Here is a 22026-nt window from a genome sequence, read left to right as displayed (position 1 = left end):
ACCAAGCATACACATAGTCACATACATAGGATTTGGAACTAGACACACTGCAGAAGATAATTATTTTTACACCAAGCAGATTTTTGGCAACTATTTCCAAATGCTTTGGTGTTTTTATTTATTTCATAGTTTCGTTACAAATTAGGCTGGGCGATATCACAATATCTTTGACTTTTAGGGGGCTATTGGGGTGTTTGAGTGCACTCTGACTGTACTGATCGATCAATCAATCAATGGACGCATTGCAAGCATAAAATAAGGCTTACTTCACCACTTTTCAACCTACATTCATATAATTGGTCCTCACTAATGTTCATGATAAAACCCCTCCACCAGTGATATCACCGATGGGGAATCCAAGCTAATAGAAACTGCAGGCTTTCTATTCCTGAAAAGCTGCAATGCGATAATGGAAGCCATCATTCTCATGATAAAATAATAATAATAATTGTTAATAAAAAAATAAATCTGCTTAACGATGATGTCACAGATGGGTTTCTGAACTGCCCACAGCCCTCCTATGAGACACAGACCAAGTAGAAAAACATTGTGGTATTTTATCATGAACATTAGTGAGGACCAATTATAAACTAATATATAAAAACCCTTGAAAAGTGGTAAAGTGGTCCTTTAAGTGATTAAAAGCAGGAAAGGGAAACACTTATGCCATATCCCAGACGATATCTGACACTAAGAGGGTAAGGTGACAACATTCAGACGTGTACAGGAAGGTGTGATGGCAACACATACCAGAGACAGGGAGCAGACATATCATATTATGAATGTAAAAGATACTAATGTAAGAATTCACTTGAAAGGATAGATGAGGAGTGTGTTAAGATGGAGGGATTTATGCACGCAGCAGAGGCCTTAGCATGGATAAACCATCAGAAAGATGGACGTTTGGAGGGATAATACTCAAGGGATGTACAGTATGGCTTGGCTGATGGGTGAAAAGAGTACACAGTGATACTTACATCCCTGTACAGCCAAATCTACAGGCCAAGCCACAGCCAGAAAGAACGAGAGAAAGAACGGAGAGAAAGAAAGGAGATAAAGAACGAGAGAAGTAACGAGAGAATTAATGAAAGAAAGAAAGAAAGAAAGAAAGAAAGAAAGAAAGCACAACAATGTCAGTGAGTCAATCAGGAAAAAAGAAAAAAGTTGTATTGATATAATGGGAGCTTGAACAGGGCATGCAAAAAAACATGGTCTGGAACAGAGAAGTAGAATGGATTGAAAAGACGTATCCTCATGTGGTGATCTAGCTGATTCTCAATAAGAATTTAATAATAGCCTACTTAAATTTAGATTTATTTTATTGAAGCAAAATAGTAATAATAGGGACAAAATATAGAATAGAACGGTAAACAACTTAACTTAGGTTTTACCCAAGTGCCTTAACTCAGGCTAAGGAGATAACTGTGATAAGCAAGGAGACGTCTTCTCTCTCCACCATAGTTCTAGGTTGCCGCTAGTGTGAGTGGCAGCATGCATGGAAGCCGATAAAAGGCCTGAGATAATGACAACAGATAATGGCTGATGATGGCAGTAAAGCAGAGCATACAAAAAAAGCAGCATTAGCATCACCAAATGGAAGATGTGTGTGAAGATTGTTGTGAAGGTGAGTGGAAAGTGGAGTCGTGACAAGCTGATGAATGAGTTAGCATGTAGACAGAACAAGAGGGGTGAATCGGTGGAAGGTCGGTGGGTAGGTGGTTGGATGGAATAGAATGGATGGATGGGCGTGTGGCCTGAAGGCTGGGTTGGAGAGAGACATACAAGTTGTTTTGTATAATAACAATGTAACTTGTACTTCTGCGATGAATGGTGGGCATAGATCGATAAACAGATGAACTGTGTAACTGTTAGACAGAAGAATGACAGGCTGCGTGAATGGAGGGATGGAGAGTGGCGAAGAAAACAGGACGATGTATGCACGATGGCTGCGTGTGCAGGGTGACAGATGGACTGATTGACGCGATAAAGGTATAGAGGCCTGACATACGAGCGAGGGGGTGTGGTTTCGTTGGTTTCGTTGGGAGCCAATAGTAGCGTTCGATGCGTTTCCACTTACATCGATGTAGTTGGCGTTGATGTAGTCGGACGAGGGGTCATCTTCGATTGGCTGGAGGATAACCCTCGAGTGGTCATCTAGAGAGAGAGAGAGAGAGAGAGAGAGAGAGAGAGAGAGAGAGAGAGAGGGCGGAGGGAGGGAGACAAGAGAGACACGGGGAGGGGGAAAAGTCATGGGAGGAAGAGCGAGGAAGAGTGAGAGAGAGTTGTTTAGTGACAGGCCAATAGTTTGAGTAAGATATTTTGTTAATCATACGTTTTTCCCATTCAGCAGATCTAATGCTTTGGGTAATGTTATAGGGCCATGATGATTTTACCGTGGTGGATGTTGATGTGATTCTGTTATAGAGTCAATACTATCAGGTAATAGGGTTGTTCACATGGCTTTTTTTATTTTATTAGTTGAGCCATTCTAAGCCAAATGTGAAACTAGCTTAATATCTAGGGCTGTCAGAGGATCTGAAACACAGCCACTCAACGACGCACACCTCTAGGTTGCCTTGCTAGAGCTACTGCATCATTATCTGAGTGTTTTAAGGCTCTTACATGCTATGATGTTGCCATAGCGGTTCTTGGTGCGGTTTCCTTCCTTCTTGGCCACATCCCAGGAGGCCGACTGGCCTTCAAAGAAACTCTGCAACAGAAACCATGGCGTCATGATGAATGCACTTCATGAAGCCACACATGATCTACTCCTTGTCATAATATTATGTTCTGTTCCATTGAACACCATAGTATTGAATGTGGGCAGAAACCGTTTTCAAGGTCGGTATGGATTTGACACCCAGAAAAGGGTGGCAGGGATTTCACATTTAGTAAATTAAGCATTGCATTGTCGTTGTGTGAACACGACAAGCGTCATCATCTTTATTGTCACATCACAGCTTTACACGTTTTTGTGCATCGTGTTTTTATTTATTTAAGAAAACAAAGAAGGGAAGGGAAGAAGAGGGGGTTAGGAGATCTAGGCAAGAAAGAAAATGTAGAAGCTCGTTCCAGACACAAACAGCACACTTTTATCTTATTTACAATACGTAAGGGGTTTCCAGATATTGTCTCCAACCCTCCAACCCTAACAACGTCTGACCTCGTACTCCTCCTTGAAGCCGTAGCTGTCGGAGGTCTTCATCAGGTTGATGTGCTGCAGGAGGTCGGCCACTCGGATGGCGGGGTGGAGCTGTCCGGTCTGGTAGGGAGACTCAGTTCCTTCACAGTGGTACCGAGGAACATCCAGCAGCCTGCTGTTCTCCGCTGCGGACGCAGTGTGGTTCTCATCTGTAGGAAACCAGTGAGAACCAGGAGCCAGTCAGTCATTCACTCCCTCAACCCATTGAGACGAAATTCTACAAATCTCTTCAGACAGTTTTCTGAAGAAAGAGTTTCTAACTTTCTATGTCAGTGTTTCTCAAATTATTTCACGGACCACAAAAGTATGTAATTGGCTGCCGGACCCCCATCTGAAAATATGTTGTTTCAGGGAAATGTGTTGAGCTTGTAGATCTGCTATTTTCACCAAATGTTCGCCTATTGCGACAGACCCAGAATAGGAATGCCAGGGTTCATATGGTTAATTCAAACTCTTACATTTATTCATATGCTGTACAGCACTTTGGTCAGTTATATTTGTTTTTTAGATGATTAGATAGATTTTTATGTAACGTAATCTACAGACATTCATGGTTACTGGATGTAACTACTTGGCTGGAGACACACAACCTGCCAGTCATGATATGATGGCCACATCATGCCAGTTTTGTCCCAAAGTATCCATTATGTTTGATACAAAAGCAGCCATCAAACAGTCTGGTTCCTCTGTCTATACACTCACCAGTGATAGGAACTACAGTACAGGTCAGAGCAGCAGTAGGAGAGAAGAACAGAGGTTTAGTTCAACTGAGTTAGTGTGATTAGTAGGTGAGACTCACATGAACACACAGTTAGTTAGTTTGACTATTATTTGGTACTACTAATTGGATCCACACACAGTTGACATCACAACAGGTGAATGTTGGCCAACACGACCAGCACAAACAACAGTGGTGACATGCGTGACACAAACAAGAGGAGAACAAAATGATGTAACAATTAACTTCTAAATGAGAAAGTTATATAAGCTTTAATCTCCGACCTAACAAATTAATGTAGGAATTTGATATTATTTGATATATCAAATAAATATAATTATCCTAGAATGTACATGACGTCCACAAGGGGAGCAACCAGATAAAACTTTACATCTAAGCTAACTGACAATGATGATTAGTTTGTCTATAGAGCTCACAGGAAAACCTCAGCCCTCTAGTGGTTAGGAACCGCCACTTCAGTCTTGATTGTAGGCATTGAAATTGAAACCATCTATTTCAGTGGTTCAGAGTTCACCAACCATAAATCAAGCTATTAAATCCTCACAAGAAGAATTTAGCAAATGCTCAGGAATCACTGTGAGGTGTGTGGTGATGAACTTGGAGAATTATGCAGTATATAGTAACCACAGTGGACTGGGATTTAATAATGTGTGAGTTTCTGTTTTATTAGATTCCTAATGGCTCAAACGGACAGAGACCAGTAGCAATAGATCATCCATGTGCCGTGTGTGCTAATTTGAAACAACATTAATACTGTACACACAGACAGACAGGCTGACTAATAGATCATTTGGTTCTTAATCACAACCGACGATTGCACGTTCAACACTGTTTATTAAAATAATGACTGCTAGTCTCTTCCAAATGATGCTTGCATCTGCTCTGAAGATGTTTAGGCTCGTTAAGGACTGTTGAGGGTTCGTTAAGCCCTTGTCAGGTCAATTAGCAATAAACTTGACCCGACATTGCTTCTTAATTCACTCCTTCCTGATGCTTCCTTCTGATCTGTGATATGATTGGCTGAGACAGATTGCTACTGCAGCCTTCACTTCCTATTAGAGGCCAGGGGAACAGGGTGTTAATTAACTCTATTTTGGAGGAGCAGGCTGTGTACATGTGGGTGGTGTACCCTGGCCCTAAGGGTGTGTTAAGACAAAGATGTGCGACAAGATGAAGTCGTAAATTAAGCATTAGAACATTGTGGAGGAAAATGGCAGTTTAGAGTTTGCACATCATACCGCAGTGTCACAGCAGTGACAGCAGTGACAGCACTGGAAGTAAACACTTTCTGCTGTTCACCAGTGGAGTTGGAGTTGCATTCAGCTTGGCAGCACTACCAGTTTACTAAATTCTGCCTCTCAGGCGTGGGCTCAACATGTCCAGGGAATGAGGATAAGTTCTATGAAAACACATCGGGCTTCTAGGCTCAGTGCACACAAACAAGGCACTAGAGCCAAACACACATATGCAAGGTAGTACATCCTCAACGATGCTGGTCTTCTACTTAAAATGCCACAGAACTCTTTCGCAGGCATTTCACAATGTGTCAAGAATGTCTTCTATGCAGAGTGCAGACTCTACAAGAGAATGAGAACACAGTACTATGGTTCTGGGGATTTTACTCTGTGGAAAACAGGCACGGGGGAAATTATTCAGATATTGAGAAACAGTATTTATGATAGATGAATTGCCATCATCTGTCCACTGATATATCATATTATATTGCTAAAAGGAATAATTACTATCTGTGAGCCATTGTGGGTATAACCAGCAAGTAGCCCCAAAAGTCCTTTCTGTTTATTATTTGTTTTTAGTTTAGTTTAGTTTAGTTCGTCACATAGCCTATTAATAGCCACCACTTCAGCTCCCGACTTTCTACCTACAGTACTGTATGGTAGCACCTGCTGAAACTGCTGAGGAGTGTGTGTATAATCCAATTCACACAAACACACAAGACAGGGGGCCTGTGGACACAGGGCAATATGGGAGGCCTATGTAATAACAATGACAGGGGATGGCCACAGCCGTGGGCACTGACACACACACAACACGACATGACACACGAATGGCAGCACTACAAGCACAAAGGCTTTTTAGGCTGTAATGGGGGTGGTTGGTGGTGAGAGCTACAGTATGGTCAGGGAGGTGGGTTGACATGTCTAACCATGCCAGTGGTCTCACCTAGCACAGCTGTGGGCACCAGAGGATCGTTGGGCACTGTTGGAAGAAACAGGGTGAGGAACAGGCAGGCTGATCGAGAAATAGCCAGGGCTTAAAGCAAAAAGAACCCCAAGACTGAAAAATATTTTTTGCAAATATCTACACTGATCTCATTAAATGACCCCTATGAAATCCTCAGGACTGAAATCCGTCCGCAGGACTGACAACTTTAAGCCCTGAATAGCGCAAGACTTCTGACATGCTTCACACATACTTCAACCGGGATGACAAATAGTTCCTAACAGCAACAGGACACAACCCGCTATCTTTGACAGAACATTAATTCCAAATGACCAGATGCCAATATCTAGGTCCTCTGTAGCCTATGTAGACTCTTAAGCCTAACGATGCGTTTCACACGGGCAGATGTAAAAGATGCAGTCTACCATTCATTGTCAATGGAAGCCAGCTACGTGACGTTGCAAAGACGCAATGATGCATGTAGCGGCTCCAAATCAACTCACAACACGTCTTTGCGTCTGCCCGTGTGAACCCAACCTTACATAAGACTGATTTATGAGTCGTAAGACTCATAAAGTAAATGGAGAATAGAAATTAAAACTCAGTCCTAGAAAGTATAGTAATTTTAAGATGTTAATAGAATAAATTAGATTCAGAATAGGGCAACTGAGGGTTTAGACTTAAGACATGCTGCATGCAGACATAAATTAATTAATAAAATAAAATGTATTAATTCATTAAATCACAGAGTACCGTTTGCAGAGTAAGTGAAAATAAGAAAGTTGCAATATTTATGACTATTCAACATAACAGTTCCCCCTCCCCTTTCCTTCTCTGTGAAGTGTGTATACTGTGCCTTTGTCTTAAATAGCTAAACTTTAAAAAAACAAATCAAAGAAAACCTACATCTGTTTGTATTGTAGTTGGAGTGAGAGTCCATAAAGGTCACAGCCATAGGGTCCTCTCCATGGACCGTGCTCTGGTCGGCATAGCTACGATCCATGGCGTTCACCATGTGAGTCATCTCCTGCCGCGTCGTTCCAATGGCGTCTTTGCGCTTCTTCGCCAGTTTCCTGTCAGGAGTAAACAGACACACATTTACACAACACACACAGAATACAGTACACTACACACACTTAAGTGCATCACCCAGCCTGCAAACCACAGCCCTGTTCACCGTAGAAGAAGAGTCTAGTTTTGAATTGCCTACAAGCATTGACTTGGGGGGGGGATTAACATACGGTGGGGTCTGCAGGCTACTGAACCCCGGCAAAAAGGAGAGAGGGGGAGAGAAAGAGAGGAGAGGGGGAGATGAGAGGATAGCCAACACTTATTGGGTTCAACCATAGGGGCAGAAGGATAAATACACAGCAATTCCTCAATATTAATTCATCCACTTGAACCCATATTCTGTGGGCGAACATTATTCTGTCAAAAATCAACCAGCTGGCGACGCATAGTCAGCTTGTAGATGAGCTTTTTCAGCGAAGAGATTTGGTGTAGAGTGAGAAAATGGACATACAGAGCCCTGGGGGATTCTGGTCAACAAAGCACGATAGGGTTTAAGTGGTTAATTCTGAGCATGTACAAATTTAACCAAATGGACATTACATTTATTTTGTACACACACAGAGTTACAAATGGATGAATTAACACTGCAAGGATTCAACTGCGTAGCAACCAAAGAACAAATAGCAACCAAATAATAGCCAAGAGAGCAGGGTGAGGTACCTATAGAACAGGGAAAGCACGTTATCATCCATGGTACCATAGAGCTGCTGTTAGAAGAAAACCTCTACACGGTCAAATGGTTAGGAATGAAAAACAAACCTTTGTTTTCCTACTGTGACCTTTTTTTTTGCTGGGAACAACCCAGAGAAAACAGAAAGCTATTATATTAGGGGACTCACTTTTGATCGGCAGTTGACTAAACAGAACCATTTCTCAACTGTAGCAGCATACAGGTGTTACCGATGTATGAGAGGTGTTATAGGGCCCAAGATTATCAACACACTCATATATTGTTTGGGAGGAGAAGGGTATCTACTGTGGGATACCTGGTGATATTAGACATTTAAATTATTTTATAATATAATCAATCATTTTTCCTCAGAGGCAGTAGTCAAACTGTGGAAAATAATCTTATGAAGGATAAGTTAGCTACCAGCTTAAAGCAAAATTACACTTTGGTAGAGGTTTCGGTTGTGCATTTAACTTGCTATGATATACCAAATATTGGTGAGATATCTTCAACAGTTGCTCTGTTCGGCTAATCTCTCCATTGAGTTACAATGCACAATGATGAAACAGGTCTCAAATTCATGTTTTTAGTACACATTTTTCTTGTGTTTTGTTGTTTTTTTAAGAAAAGAAAAAGCAAAATTCCTACCAAAGTGTTGCTTTATTAACGTAAGCATTCTACTGTACTTCAAGAATGCTACCAATGCGAGCAAGTGCAGTCAATGAAGACCCTTTTTTCATCCACAGTGTGACCAAGACCTCTTGTAGAAAAATAAGCCTAAAAAACTCAAAAGGTCATTGTCTCCTTTTGAGTAGCATCATGATAAACACTTTGAGAATGAGCAGTCAGGAAGTTCCCAGGAGAGACATCTAGAGGACTTCAAACCTCAAGCATGACAGGCCATGCAGGAACTGCTGAATCCAGAGCCATACATATACATCAGTTAGGTCAACATCCTTAACAGTGAATGATCACCACACCTGCTCAAAAGGAGCTGCTTGCCCCTGTGGCATTTGGCATCCCAAAGATTTATCTAAACTAAATTGCCGCTGGATCTATGAATTATAATCTTACCTTCCCCCCCCCCCCCCCCCCCCCATCAAATGAATACTTCATGTATTGCATACTACATTTGCACCAAAACATATTGCTATTGTATTGACATTAAGCTTTACCCAAATGTTTACTAATAGGGATGCAAAATGGTCACAGATGGACATCATCATACGGTGTGATTTCACTGAGGATTTGTAGACAGCCCTTCTGTTTAAGATAGTTGCAAAAACTGATCAAATATACGGCTCTGATTGTGTCCCAACAGACAAGAGCATGCTATGGTTTTGTTTTGTTTTACCTCTTGACCCCCAAACACACCATCTTCACCTTTAAGACCACACATACACACGCACATGCATGTACGCACGCACACACACACACACACACACACACACACACACACACACACACACACACACACACACACACACACACACACACACACACACACACACACACACACACACACACACACACACACACACACACACTCGGTAGAAACACAGCTTCATCTACTGAAAAGGTACATGTAGCTGAACAGAGACCTGGGTATACCCCACAGAAGAATCGCAGTTTCTCAACGTCGGTTTCGGGTACCACCAGGGGCTCTGTTTGGACCCCAGCGGGTCCATTTGGTTCCATTAGTACAGTGTCAGAATGATATTAACACTGGATTTTACAGTGTAGATTGGGGGTACCGATCTACATCATTTCACCTATTGTGGTCGCTGGTGGTCCATAAAGGGTCCATTAGGACCGCTGGTGGTCCATAAAGGGTCCATTAGGACCGCTGGTGGTCCATAAAGGGTCCATTAGGACCGCTGGTGGTCCATAAAGGGTCCATTAGGACCGCTGGTGGTCCATAAAGGGTCCATTAGGACCGCTGGTGGTCCCCGAAGCCAACGTTGAGAACCTGTGGCTGTGATCTAAACCAACTATCCCAACAACACCTGAAGCCCCCCATACAGGAACCAGATCCACCAATAGGAAAGAGACACAGAGCATGTGTACCAAAGTCGCCATGGTACCTGTGAGTTGATGGGCGGATGGATGATCACATGACTACATGCACACAAAGAGCTACAGATCACAAGTGCAGCATTCTTTTTTCAAATGATAACACTCTCAGGCCGGTTATTCCCACTGTGGCCTGTTGGGGGCCGTGTCTGCCTGCTGTGGCTCCCTATACGGCCAGCTCTGGCCTAGTATCGGCCTCTCTCACTACATCAGAGGAGCAACTTTGGAGCATGTAGAGAACACCAGGACTGTTGTCCATTCACTTTCAATTCAAACATTGAGCAGTTTACAGAGACACTGACGTTCTTTTTTTTCCTTTTTTTATTTGTTCGTTTTATTTGCTCCCTTTTAACGATTTAGCACTCAATGGTAAGTGTTCCTCCTTAACAGGTTGGATAACATGACATGGCACAAACGTATGTCGATATTTCAATAAGAAACGCCTTGCGATGCACATTTAAAGAAAGGAATCCTAAAGGGTTTTGAAATGAAAGTGAATTAACCCCAGCCCTGGCTAGGTGTCAATGAGGATGGCTTTGGCAGGTTGGTTGGTTGATCAGTTGAAAATGTGTTTGTCTTGAAAAAAGTATACTGCATCTTTAAAAAAAAGAAAAGAAAAGAAAAAAGAAAACAACTAGCCACTAATTCGCCCAATAAGATAACAGCAGCCGGGTGAGCTGATTGTTGATTGTTTACTTACAGGTAATAAGAGTATGAATAGTAGGTCCTCCTGGGGTTGTGAGCCAATCAGAAGGCAAAGAATGAGACACAAGGGTCATGAATATGCAAATTGGGACAGGCCTCGTCCTGTCCCGACCAGCAACAGCAGCAACAGAAATAATAAATAATAATCCTGATTGATTTCCATGGCTACAATTTGACCTTCATGCAGGGGGTTGTTATCATTAATAATTAACATTATTGATATTATTAATAATAGTATTGGCCATTTCAACTCATATAATATATGAGTTTAATAAAGTAATATGTATATGAATACATATACATATATACAACTATGATGATTAGTATTAGTAAAATACAAAAAGCTTTCATTATATTAACTTAAAACATGCAAGCCTTTCATTATTACTTTCTTTAACTTTCTTTGATCTTTTGAAAACATCCATGCATTTAAAGCTGCCTTTTAACTGGAAGGCCAAATTTAGAGATTTAGTCACGATTAGCCAATCGTGTGTCATCATCCCTATTAGCCAAGATTCTGTGTCAAGAGACACAAAGCTGTCTCTTTAAGACAGCATGCAGCTCACCTCCTGTAAAACAAGCATGATGTCACTGTGATGTCATCATGTCCCACCATTTTAAAGATGCAGTATTGTTGTCTAAAGTTGTACAAGTTCAATGAAAATGAAGATTGATCTCCCCAGAACATTTCACAGTAAAAAACATACTCTCTCCCCATGCCTTCGGCCTGGTGGAGACAATAAAACTAAGTAATGATTGTGTGCACATGATTTCAATGTAATATTGAAACTTCAGATATTTTCCCCAAATGCTCAGCGGTAAATCTAAATCCACTGTGAGAGCTAAATTCACACCCTCTTAAATAAAAGTTAATTTTGCCCACCTAAATATGGTATTCAACATATAACATACAAACATAACATATAAACTAAATCAAACCCTTAATTAATCACAAGTGGAAGATTTTCTGCTTCTGTACATGCAGACATTATATTTTGTGACTCGATGCAGTTATCATAAGTAAAACAAAGGTTATTATGTTGTCATAAACCAGCCTCCATTTGACTTTGAGGAGCACATGTTGGGTGCCTTGGACGTCCACAAACGTTGAGAAAATTTGATCTGATCAGTAGATCTAACTGGATGTTGCCAACCAACAAACTGCCTCTCTACATACGTTATGCGACTTCTGATTCCATGCTGAGAATGCCATCTTGTACACGTTACAGATTAGATCAGAGTTAGAGTAACATTGTATTTTAGCGTAGGCCTAGATGTCGTTCTACAGTAGCTTCTGTTTCCAGCCTGGGAACAGGAGATGCAGAGGTAGGTACAAACTAGTAAGCAATAAAAAAACTGCAATTGCAATCATGTAAACAAATAAAACAAAATATCTGTTCATGTGCCAACCTAAGCTTGCAACGATTCCTTTGGCACGTTATACCTTTAAAAATCATGCGTGCGCCTGAACTGAGATGACCAGGTCATCTGAACTCTTACATTATGAAAACTAAAATTGGTAGACGCAATTAGAAATGTCTGAGAGATAAATGGAGAGACGCCAATCATGCCAGTATTTACTCTAGAAACATTTTCAACTCTATATACGCTGGCTTAAATGATCCGTTTGACAGCAGAGCCACGCGTGGAAAAAAGCCAAAATGGATTCTGTCACTGCTGTTCACTTAACTATGACAAAAGAAAGAGAGCCATCATAATATCATTAAAAATGGGAGTGCTTTCCCTTTAGCAGACGTTAAAATGAAGTGGCACATTTTTTCACAGTGAGAAACAGGCATGTTCCATTGTTAGAATTCACCATAAGAGCTGACATAAAATGTAGAGGTGTGTGGGGTCAGGAAGGAAGCAGGCAGTACGTGACAGTAGCCTTGTGACCGCAGGTCGCTGCCGTCACTGCTTAATGGGACTGTAATTAGATGTAATTGACTGAGATTGACCGTGAGTGGCTGTAATTGGGAGACGGCGGTCTTAGGTGCTTGCTCTGACCCCCTTCCGGTGACGTTCTTGTCATCACCGTCCTGCTGAAACCTCCTACAGCGCCGCCGCAAATTCATCAACCGAGAATCGTTGGATAAGTGTCTGTTTTTCCGATTCGCAGCTACAGTATGCGTAATGGAAATGTTGCACAATCAAAGGTTCAACGCACAATTGGTTCGTCACACGTTACGCTTGTAGAGGTTTGCTTTTGCCGAATGTTTGGCTATTTTCGCCAATGATTGGCTGTTTCTTTCCTGATTATTTTCCTACTATGGCATACCGAGTATGAGTCTAGAGAAGCTGGAGTTCATGTGGTTATGGGGTGTCAGCTGTCAATCACAGCGAACAAAAGATTTCTCCATGATGAGACAAGCGGATGACACATGCTGGTGTGTGACTCAGGGGGCAATGAATTCATAATTACAGTCTTTCTAATGAGAGAACCTGGCTCTGATCACCACGGTCTAATTGAAAGGTCGCGTAGGGAGGAACAATGGCCCTATTCATTATCATCACATAGTTGCCAACAGCGCACACGCACACGTGTGTTTGTGTGTGTGTGTGTGTGTGTGTGTGTGTGTGTGTGTGTGTGTGTGTGTGTGCCATTGTGTGTAGACTGCCATTGTGAGTCACTGTGACACCGGTTTAAAAGAGAAGAAAGCTGCATTATGGAGCTATTGTTATTTAGTTTTAGTTTGAACTTTGAAGCCATTAAATGTTGTTTCACTGAAGGGTTAGACCTGGATTTTAACCACATGTACCCTACCTAGCGTAGCGTCCCTATTCTGGGGGTGAACATTCAGCAAAAATAACAGACCTATAAACTCAAATCGTATCTGGAGCTTGTTGATTTTGTATAGAGGGACCTAGGAGTCAACAAAATATATAGGGTTTAAATGTTAACTGGAGGGTTAGGCTAGACCTGGAGAAGGTTCACAAAGCCTGTTTACCATATCTAATATTTACAAAAAACTGTGATGGTCAGAACTCAGAAGAATGACTTCAACTACATATTTGATTAAATCCAACTATTTACCTTCCCACCATCTGTCTAGTTTAGTACCATTGACTGCGACACAGGTGAAAGGGAGTACCATTGACTGTGGCACAGGTGAAAGAGAGTACCATTGACTGTGACACAGGTGAAGGAGTATTTTATGGTCTCAGAGGGCAGAGCTCTTAGGGACAGTTGAACATATCGGGTCAAACGGGCTACCGTCCGATTCCCAGATGGCCTCTCTACCTCAGCTACGGCTGTCTGAAACACGGCCTCTGATCTCAAAGCTGAATGCCACGGAGAGTACGGGAATTATCTGTGAAACGTTGTAGTGGAGTGGAAATACCCTGTGTTCTGGAATAAATACAGCTCCTCTATGGATTTTGACATTGTATGGTGGAAGAACGTGTGACCGTGTCAGACACATTGTAGGTGTGGTAAGTGGCCACATGGTGGAGCCCTGTGCCAGTGTAAAACATCAATGTTACGTGAGTTCACAATACAGTACCAAGGCAAACTCCAGCATGTGAAGCCTGCCTCGCCAGATGTAAAGCAAATGATGTGACTCGTCAGAACGCTTGTGTTGGTTCATCCATCTAAAAGATCTGTGTATGTCATCACAAAAGTATTTTGCCCAGATAAATTCCAGTGTGCTACTGTTAGTGAGCACATCACCAGATTGCAACTGGTCAGATCTCATACAGAAGAAAGTAAAAACAAAACAAAATGTACTGTATCTAATTTTGGTCATTCAATACATTAACAGCTTTTGCTATGTTGTGACTTCAACATGAAAATAAATAAAAACTATAGGACGTGAATATGTATGTTCTGAAGGGAGATCAACTTTATGGTGGATGGATGGTGAAGCTACAGTACTACAGCAGTGAACAACACAACAACAACATGTCTTTGGTTGCGCATGTGATTTGTTTGTGTGCATTTGTTGTGTATGAATGCGTTGGCAGTCAGCAGGCATTAAAAGCTTTTTACTAAGCACAGGCAATCAATCACTCACCTCTTTTTAACCAGCAGGATGGCTACCAACACCAGCAATATAAAGACCAGTACTCCAGCACTGATGCCAGCGATCTTCACCACCCGGTCAGTCTGCTTGGCAGGGTCTGGAATGACCTCTGGCTCCTCTGTAGCACCTGGTATTGGTAAAAAAAAGTCATTATTGTCATTTGAAGAATAGCCTCATAGATGACAATAGAAATTAAGCCCGGCAGATAAATACATATTTGTGGCAAAGTTAGTGCCATCCAGAAAAGAAAAACGTATAAAAAATGTCATGGGTCCTGCGATTTTGCTCACTGCCACAGTCGTAATCACTCACTATCTGCAGCCACTTGGCAGCAGTATTTTGTATGCGCTCGGTTTGGCTGGGAGATAAAGTGCCCACGAGTGGAAATAAAATATTCCTACAAATCCAGCGTTATCATTCTTTCAATGTTCACTCTTCAGTAGGCCTAAACCGTTAATATCAAAGCTACATGGGCGATAAGCATTGGGAGGTTATTTAAAGGGGCTTCAGTTGAAAATTGCTACAACAAATCACAGATAAGTGGTGTCTCAGCAGGATGTCAAAATCGTACTCATGCAGAGTGTGTGAAAATCGGGGAAGGTAATTGTGTAAAGTGTCGTTTGTCACTTGTAATCTATACCGTCATTGTATTACTTTCTCTTTTTTTTCCTGAGAGCTGTTGTTTGCTGAACATTGGAAGCAGAAGAAAAACGCCGTGCACTTAGGTATCAGTAGCGTACTACAGTCAGTGTTAAAGCTCATCTGCTAAAAGCAGGAGTGTGCACTCAAAAAGAAAAGAATATGTCCCTGGTACTTGACCGTGCCATTAATCCAATGAGTCTATGTGCATTTAACAGAGCCGCATGCTAATTGATGTGCGTAAGGGCTGTATACAGTATGAACCAGACTGTGCAGTAGTTTGAAGTTTACTGGCAACCTTCTATGCCGAATCCTTCAACATCCAATGAACAGTCCGTAACATCATCTGCATAATCAAGAAGGCCCAACAGGGGGCGTTCTTCCTGCAGCAGAAGTTCAACGTTAAATCGTAATAACGGTAAATGAAATAAAAAATAATCACACTCAAAAAAGCCTCCTCATATTCCGCCCCCCACCACAGTGTGGTTTTTCTTTACTGCCTCTTGCTCCAAGGACAAGCTGTAGCGCACTATACAGTATGGAACATTATCTGCACTGCTGACTGGGTCATTGGCTGTCAGCTTGCCCTCTGTCAAGGAGCTGCATGGGACCAGGGTGAAGAAAGGGCCAGGGAAGACCGCCATTGTCCCTGCCCGCCCAGGCAGCCATCTGTTTCAGAAAGCCCTCTCTCCTCCTGGGAGACGGTCCCGGTCCATTTAAGAACAACTCTACCTCAGCAGCTTCTCCCCGGGAGCGCTCACCCTACTCAACCAGCCCTAAAGCTCCCAGACACTCACACCCCTGGAGGATTCATTCCTCCACACACGCCTCCATAGGACTGTCTGGAAACATGGCACCGGCACACAGTATCATTAGGCCAACATGGCCTTTGTCGTTATCCAACGGGCATTTACAATGTCAGCTCCCACCAGCATGGCATGCCACTTTATCGCCTCCAGAATTATGTCGGTGTTTTGGAGACTTTTAGTAGTAGCTAATTATTTTTCAATATGCCAATTCCTGAATTCCCTACACATGTGTGTGTGTGTGTGTGTGTGTGTGTGTGTGTGTGTGTGTGTACATGTGTGTGCGCGCGCATGTGTGCGTGCGTGCGCGCATGTGTGTGTGTGCGTGTGTGTGTGTTATCTTGTCAGTGCTTTTTTCCGGCTACTGGTTCACCTGCCAGCGAGGGGTTTCACCAGGAGGACATAGCGTGGGCAAGGGAACACCCTACAGTACTCCTCCCAAGTCCAACATGATCCCTCTGCTGACAGGCGCCCTGTCTAACCCGTGGGAGTAACTGGTGCAGCGACAGATTGCCCTCGCCGTCAGTCTCTCCCTCCCACCACGAGCATGGCCAATCATGAGGCACCGTGGCGGATTCACGCCCACCGCCTGCGTGATGGCGGACATGAAACTCGGAGCGTATCTGTGTCGCTTCAGCTTTTAACCACTTTAACCATCATTTTATACTTTAGTTTTAGAAAAATAGCAGATATATACAGTAAGCTCATAGTGCGGCACCGAGTGCCATGCTACGAGCTTGTAGATCTGCTATTTTTGAAGAATCGGGAAAACGTGTGAGTCTTAATGTTATATTCTTTCACGGCAAACGTTTTTAACTTAAATATTTACTTCTGGAGGGTCCCTGGAACAACATATCTTCAGACAGCGATCGGTGGCCAATTACCACCATTGGCACCACTGATATAGAAATATAGGTTTTTCAGAAAACTTTGATTTTAGATAAGGATTTAGAAGACATTTCTAGAATCTGGTCTCAGGTCTCAATGGGTTATGGTCTGGATGTTCTCTAAAGGCATCAAATTACAGTGTAATGATCAGTAAATGGACGGTCAAGTTATCTCTGCTCTGACACAGCTCCTGTAAAAACAAATCCTCTTCTAAACTTGAAATTTTCATGTTTTGCGTTTTGTCAGGCTGATTATGCAAACCTCACGGTATACCAGTAAGTTTGACATAAATATCCAATCAGCTGCGCATGCTATGGTTGAATAAATAACAGCACAGAACACTGAGGTTTAACTCGATGTTAAATTCTCTGGTGAAAGAAAATCTATAGCCATTTGAGCCACAGCAGACTAATAACGGCTTGTAAATGAAAGGGGTTGATCCTATCCATAACTTAACAGTATAGCTTGTCTAAAAATGCGCTTAGCTAGCACGACAACAGAAAATATACAGTACAGAGGCAGGAGTCATCCTGGCAAAGGTTCAGGGAGTTCTACTGTACAGTATGTGCACCTTACACAATAAAATCCTGTGTACAAATAGAACCAAATGGGTATTAAGGGTCTGTTTGGTTCCATTTGTACACTCTCTAGACTTACAATGGATAAATCGACACTGATCATTTTACTGCGTGTGATGTATGACACAGAGGGCATCTGTTTTCACGGCCCTAAACTCTCCTCACTGATCTAATCTCATAAGAGCAAGAAGAGTTCAGTCTGTGCAACACCAACAACATCAGAACGTATTATCATAATCCAACACACAAATACACAACCACTCATGATGCAACACATCTATCAAAATAATAATCTGTCTCTAATGCTAAATACAAGATAATCGCAATCTCTCTACATCTCCGTCTTGATATTTTGAGATTTAAAGCCGTTCCAAAGCGCAGCACTGACACAGTGCTGGTGCTTCAGACTAAAGCCTCCATTCTTCATTACGTAAAAGGCAGCGCATGGCTATCCTGACGTCCTGGCATGTATGGGCCACACTAATCCTATTCCAAGTCTCCCAGACATCTTTGCCCGTCAAAATCCACTGCCATTCCATTTCGGAGAATCCACACTTCACCCTGCTCTAAAGCCGATCAAATAAGTGGGGAAACCAAATGTGTTATTATTATTCATTAAAGATTATTATCACACGGTGGTGTGGAAGTCTAGTTTTAGAGAGCTTGGGTAATATTATAGGGTAGAGGTATATATTTGGCCCATGCGCACCGCATAGACGGAAATCATATGTGCAAAAGCTAGACATACTATTATCATTGTTGTTCCAGTTGCACAAAGTTATTATACTGCTCTGAGACAAGGGAAATGTTTGGCTTCACATAGAGATGACAAAACAAAACAAAATGAAACAAAAGAAAACACCAGAGCAGCCTAATCTCCACATACAACCCAATCCTTGAAGTATATTACCGTATACTTAATATATATCATTATACTATAATATAGTATATTATAGCCTACTATAATTATATTATACTATATTATTATACTTCAATGATCAGGGTCCCCCAGGGGTCCTTACCCCTCTTTTTGTTAATAAATATATCAAATATATTGCCCAAAAATAGCTACAAGATTTGTTTGCTGATCTGCTATTTTGGCCGAATGTTTGCCTTATATTATGTCAAGCCCAGAATAGGGACGCCAGGGTTCATGTGGTTAATGACTGGAGCAGCCCTTAATGTCTATTAAAAATTATCCAGGTCAGTACAAACACACAGACACTCCCTGAGGCATTTGCAAAGGCACTACGATGCAAATGACCTAATAAGACCACCAAGCGCTTAACCCACTACCGCCCCAAAGACAGGGCTGACCCCGGCTGACCCTCCATCCATTAATGCATCCTCCACTTCGATTAGAGGAAACCTCCTCCAGGCTCTGTTAGCTTCCGTCAAGGCAGAACATGTCCCGGAGCCTCACTCAGGCCAACATCCCAACATCTCCCTGGGGCTAGAAAAACACACAGACTGGCTATAGCTACAGTAAGTACCCACCTGCTCCAATAACCACAAGCTTCCAGTGAATCTTAAGGCTGTGATTAGATGGGAAATCCAAAGCACATGTACAACTATGCCATGGTGTCCTCTGGTGCCACTGTTTCCTCTCCAGACACGCAGTGTGAACATCAAACCATGCACCATTTACTACCAACTGCCATACAAGGTTGACAGTTGATACAAACATACAGTAAATATTAATACAAAGGGAGTATTGTTCAGTAATCTTGGAGAAGAACAAAAAAATCAACATCCAAATATAGCAATGCTTAGTTTTACTCATAAGCGTTTCTGTTGTTTTAATTCTGCAAATCAGACAAAATGGATATTATTATAAATGGACCGTAACCTGTTCACCATTCTGCGGTTATATCTCTAACCATCCTGTGTGTATTAACAGCCAAATGGCCAAAAGGATAATGTTTCCAATGAGAGCATCTTGGTGGTGCCCTCGAGTTCATCCGTTGATTTCTACTGTATAAAGCCCTACTATACTCTGTGTGTGTGTGTGTGTGTGTGTGTGTGTGTGCGTGTGTGTCCGCTGTCTAGGGATTACACTCCGACCTCTTAGAGTCAGCCTGATAATCTACTAGCATATGGCAGCTAGTAAAAACATGACATTTAGACAGCCCCACGCACTCCCTAGACTGCACAGTGTGTACCATTTACACACATACAATCTCTATCATGCATAATACAGAAATTAATTTGTCTCTGTAACAAACACTAACGTGTGCACGTGTATTCACACGCACATAAGGAGAGACGAAGCGGTGATCTGAATATTCAAAACGTTGTCTCTGAACGATCTGTGATATCACTCCTGACAGATTTTCTAAGGACAGGGCGCTTCAGGAAAATACACAGATTAATGACCGGCCGTCAGGGTCACAGCAGGAAAACACACATTCATTAGAGGATTAGATTAGACAGTCGTCACATAAAATAAGATAAGCCAGGGTAACCCGGGGTAACAATAATAAAAGGGACATGAAAGGTGTGTCAAACTTTTTTGTAGAACAGAATTCTTCTAAAAGGAAGCTGTTTTTAAGAATCTTCACAGTTTCATTGCGAAAGGTAAAACAAAAACAAAAAAAGATCTGAAATGTGTGATTCAGACCTGACTGAGGGATATTATTTCCTCACCTTTAGTAGCCAGCCTGATACACTGTGTCTTCGTTTCCTGGGTTGAAAAAGACAATTTACAATTTAGGCATTTAGAAAAACGCAAACCAGTGCGAATTACAGGTACGAAATCAGATTAAATGGCATGAACGCTAGTCAACAAACGACAGGATAAATGTTTACATAAGTAAAGTGCAAAGAGAAAACTGTTGTGTTTCAAAGAAACTAGGATACAAGGAAAACATCAAACCTAGCATCTGTCTAGAACACTGGGAAACAAAAGTTCCCAGTACGATTCCCAGCTCCCCTAGTGTTACTGTCGAAAGTGTGTGTGAATGGGTGAATGTATGAATGTGCACTTTGGATAAAGGCACTAGATAAATGCACCATTTGCCAGAAGCCCAGGTATACAGCAGTACGTGGCTCTCAAAGTGGGGTCTCCAGGGGTACTTGAGGGGGTTCCCCAGAAAAATTAAGAAAGGTTTAGATTCTAAGCCATATGTGACAAGCTAGTAAATCAGCTAGAAATTTGTCAAATCTTCTGTTACTATATGGGGTTCCCTGGCACAAACGCTTTTCAGATATGTCAAATAGTGTACATGTCAATGTGGGGGATCTTGAAATGAAAATGATGAGAACCACCGCCCATACAGAAACCACTTCAGCAATGATGAAGCCACTGTGACAGTGTGTGTTCTTAATGACTGCAGTGCTTGTGACCAAAAGGCACTCCTCTCACAAGTGCGTGTGATTATTACATGTCGTGTGGGTTCCTTCTCTCTCAGAAGAACACCTAAAATACAGTGGCTTGCAGGCACTTGTTTTAGCACGCTTAGCCTGTCATTCTACATGCATGTATAATATATTGCCGCTGTCAGGGAAAAAACCTTGTGTATCCATAATTCAACTTTTAATGTTTTTTTGTTAACGCTCTACTTCCACGCATGACAGTGTCGTGCGCAAGTAGTGAAAATAGAGTTTGCCGATCATTCCATCTATCTATTCCATCATTATTTAGATCCAGATGAGCTTGTTTAATTAAATATTACCGGTAAATCAATCAAAAGTATTAACAAGAGCTTTTGTGACTAAATGAAGAACTTGGACCCATTGGAACACAGGTTATTTTTTGGACGTACAAGGTTTCTTCCCCGACGATATTCTGTATATTACAGTTTATTTTACCCTGTCAATAGGCAGGTACAGCCAACAGTTTGAAAGGAGCTTTTTACATGTTAACATTTTTACATGTTTGATGATCTTTGTTGTCAAGGATTGTTTAGAGATTGTACTGATCATGATCAATGTGCTATTTTGAGAATAAATACAATTAGTTTCAGTGCGTGTGCATTTTGATTAATGTGGATAACGCTGAGGATTTCACTGTGTACTAACATCTAAGCAGATTCTGTAGCGTTAGTGTGTTCAATGTATAAATGCACTGCACATGCATAATAATTCATATTTACCCTCTCTGTGCTGCTAACAGCCTGCAGGTAGATGTTGTAGTTCTTCCTGGGAGCCAACGGAGAATTATAGAATCCCTGGAGGAAAGGAGGGTCGGATGTTCAATTTACCTGCATTTGCAATTCTGATCAAACGGTGAACATGAGGCATGAAGTGTGGACTGTATAATGTATACCCGGATGGATCCATGTTAAAACACGGCTGGAAATAAATGTTGTACCAGACATGGCAGCTGCTGTGTAGACTTCCTTCAATTTGACAGCAAATACTGGAACAAATCAATGACCTTCAGTTTGGCGTTTCCCCTGGTGTTTACTCTTAATGGGCTTGTGTTACACAGTCCAATGCATTTAATTATTA

The 22026-nt window shown here is 41.8% G+C and overlaps 1 protein-coding gene across 7 annotated transcripts in view; it reads right to left on the bottom strand.

The window, feature by feature from the left end:
• The window catches only part of ptprk (protein tyrosine phosphatase receptor type K), a 139583-nt gene that overhangs the window by 16498 nt on the left and 101059 nt on the right, over window positions 1-22026 (bottom strand). The window contains exons 17-25 of one of the 7 annotated variants that reach the window (XM_083789788.1): window positions 21669-21743; window positions 20221-20257; window positions 14655-14790; window positions 10637-10666; window positions 7029-7195; window positions 6123-6158; window positions 3164-3351; window positions 2623-2710; window positions 2009-2154 (exon numbers count right to left, since the gene is read on the bottom strand). In XM_083789788.1, coding sequence (XP_083645914.1) covers window positions 2009-2154; window positions 2623-2710; window positions 3164-3351; window positions 6123-6158; window positions 7029-7195; window positions 10637-10666; window positions 14655-14790; window positions 20221-20257; window positions 21669-21743 — 903 coding nt within the window. The remainder of the gene's footprint in view (window positions 1-2008; window positions 2155-2622; window positions 2711-3163; window positions 3352-6122; window positions 6159-7028; window positions 7196-10636; window positions 10667-14654; window positions 14791-20220; window positions 20258-21668; window positions 21744-22026) is intronic. The other 6 variants (XM_083789792.1, XM_083789790.1, XM_083789793.1 and 3 more) reach the window with 6 other exon arrangements.

The sequence above is a fragment of the Protomyctophum parallelum genome (genome assembly GCF_964188405.1).
Source record: "Protomyctophum parallelum genome assembly, chromosome: 19".
Classification (NCBI taxonomy): domain Eukaryota; kingdom Metazoa; phylum Chordata; class Actinopteri; order Myctophiformes; family Myctophidae; genus Protomyctophum; species Protomyctophum parallelum.
This window is presented reverse-complemented; position numbering and strand designations above follow the sequence as displayed.